This window comes from Neopelma chrysocephalum, unplaced genomic scaffold (genome assembly GCF_003984885.1).
Source record: "Neopelma chrysocephalum unplaced genomic scaffold, ASM398488v2 Primary Assembly neopelma1_94050, whole genome shotgun sequence".
Taxonomy (NCBI): Eukaryota; Metazoa; Chordata; class Aves; order Passeriformes; family Pipridae; genus Neopelma; species Neopelma chrysocephalum.
Genome location: NW_020922758.1, coordinates 1 through 1,373, shown reverse-complemented (window position 1 = coordinate 1,373; position 1,373 = coordinate 1). Strand labels below are relative to the sequence as shown.

At 60.8% G+C, this 1,373-nt stretch overlaps 1 protein-coding gene across 1 annotated transcript; it reads left to right on the top strand.

Annotated features, from left to right (window-relative positions):
* Window positions 1-436: 436 nt before the first annotated feature.
* LOC113980405 (class I histocompatibility antigen, F10 alpha chain-like) lies at window positions 437-1,367 on the top strand (the record flags this gene model as incomplete). Its single annotated transcript, XM_027707619.1, has 3 exons — window positions 437-695; window positions 882-1,157; window positions 1,309-1,367. Coding segments are annotated over exons 1-3 (570 nt in total), but the record flags the coding sequence as incomplete, so codon positions are not given.
* Between the last annotated feature and the right edge of the window lie 6 nt (window positions 1,368-1,373).

Below are 1,373 nucleotides of genomic sequence, written 5' to 3'. Positions count from 1 at the left end.
CTGGGCACAGGGACCCCCTAGACTCCCCATCTCACCTCTCCCAGCCCCTGCACCCCCTTTCCTTGACCTTGGGACCCCCTGAACCTCCATTCCTGGGCATGGGGACCCCTCTGCCCCCCCTTTATCCAGCACCCAGACCCCCCTGACCCCCCTTCTCTGGTACTGGGACTCCCCTGCACCCTCATTCCCAGCAATTCCAGGTCTCCTCACTCCATGACCCCTCTTTCCCCAACACTGGGCCCCCCCCAGGGCCCCCTTTCCTGGGCACAGGGACCCCTGGATGCCCCATCCCACCTCTCCCAGTCCCTACACCCTCCCTTCGTTGGCTCTGGGATCCCCAAACCCCCTTCCCGGCTCTCCCAGCTCTCCCAGCTCCCCCTTTCCTTGACCCATGACCCCTCTGGACCCCCCAAATCTCCGTGTCCCCCCAGTTCTTCATTCCCTGCGTTACCTGGATGTGATGGTGTCGGAGCCCAGCCCGGGGATCCCTCAATACCTGTCCATGGGATACGTGGACGGGATCCCCTTTGAGCGCTACGACAGCGATCGGGGCCGGACGGAGCCACAGACACCGTGGATGGCGGCCGGAGCCGAGCCGGGATATTGGGATAGAGAGACCCAGATCAATGAGAGGAACTGGCTCATTGCTACCACTGACCTGGAGACAGCGAGGGGCCTGTACAACTGGAGTGGGGGTGAGTGGGGGAAGCCGGGGAATGAGAGGATCTGTGGGGCTGGGATGTGGATCCAAGGTGCTCCAAGGACTGGGATGAGGCTCTGTGGGTGTCCATCAGACTCTGGGGCTCCACAGGGCTGGAATGGGGCTCCTTGGGGCTGGGACACAATTCCAGAGTCTCCATGGCTCTGATCCCACCCCCCAGGTCTCCACACGGTGCAGCGGGTTTGTGGCTGTGACCTCCTGTCCGACGGGAGCGTCCGTGGATCCTTTCGGCAAGGCTACGATGGGCAGGATTTCATCTCCTTCGAGCTGGGATCCGGGAGCTTCGTGGCGGCCGATGGAGCTGCCCAGATCACCAAGAGGAAATGGGAACACGATGGGATCGTGGCAGAGAGACAGACACATTACCTAAAGAACGTCTGTCCAGAATGGCTCCGGAAATATGTTGGATATGGGCGGGAGGCACTGGAGCGCAAAGGTGAGGGAGACAGAATTCCCATGGGAATGTGGGATTTGGGAGGGTGGAACTGAGGAACACGGGAGTTCCCATGGGAATTCTGTGGATGAATCTGAGTCATCCAGCTCCCATGGGAATTCCATGGATGGATCTCACCGTTATCCCATTCCAGATCCCCCCGATGTCCACATGTCCGGGAAAGAGGAACACGGGATCCTGACGTTGTCCTGCCACGCG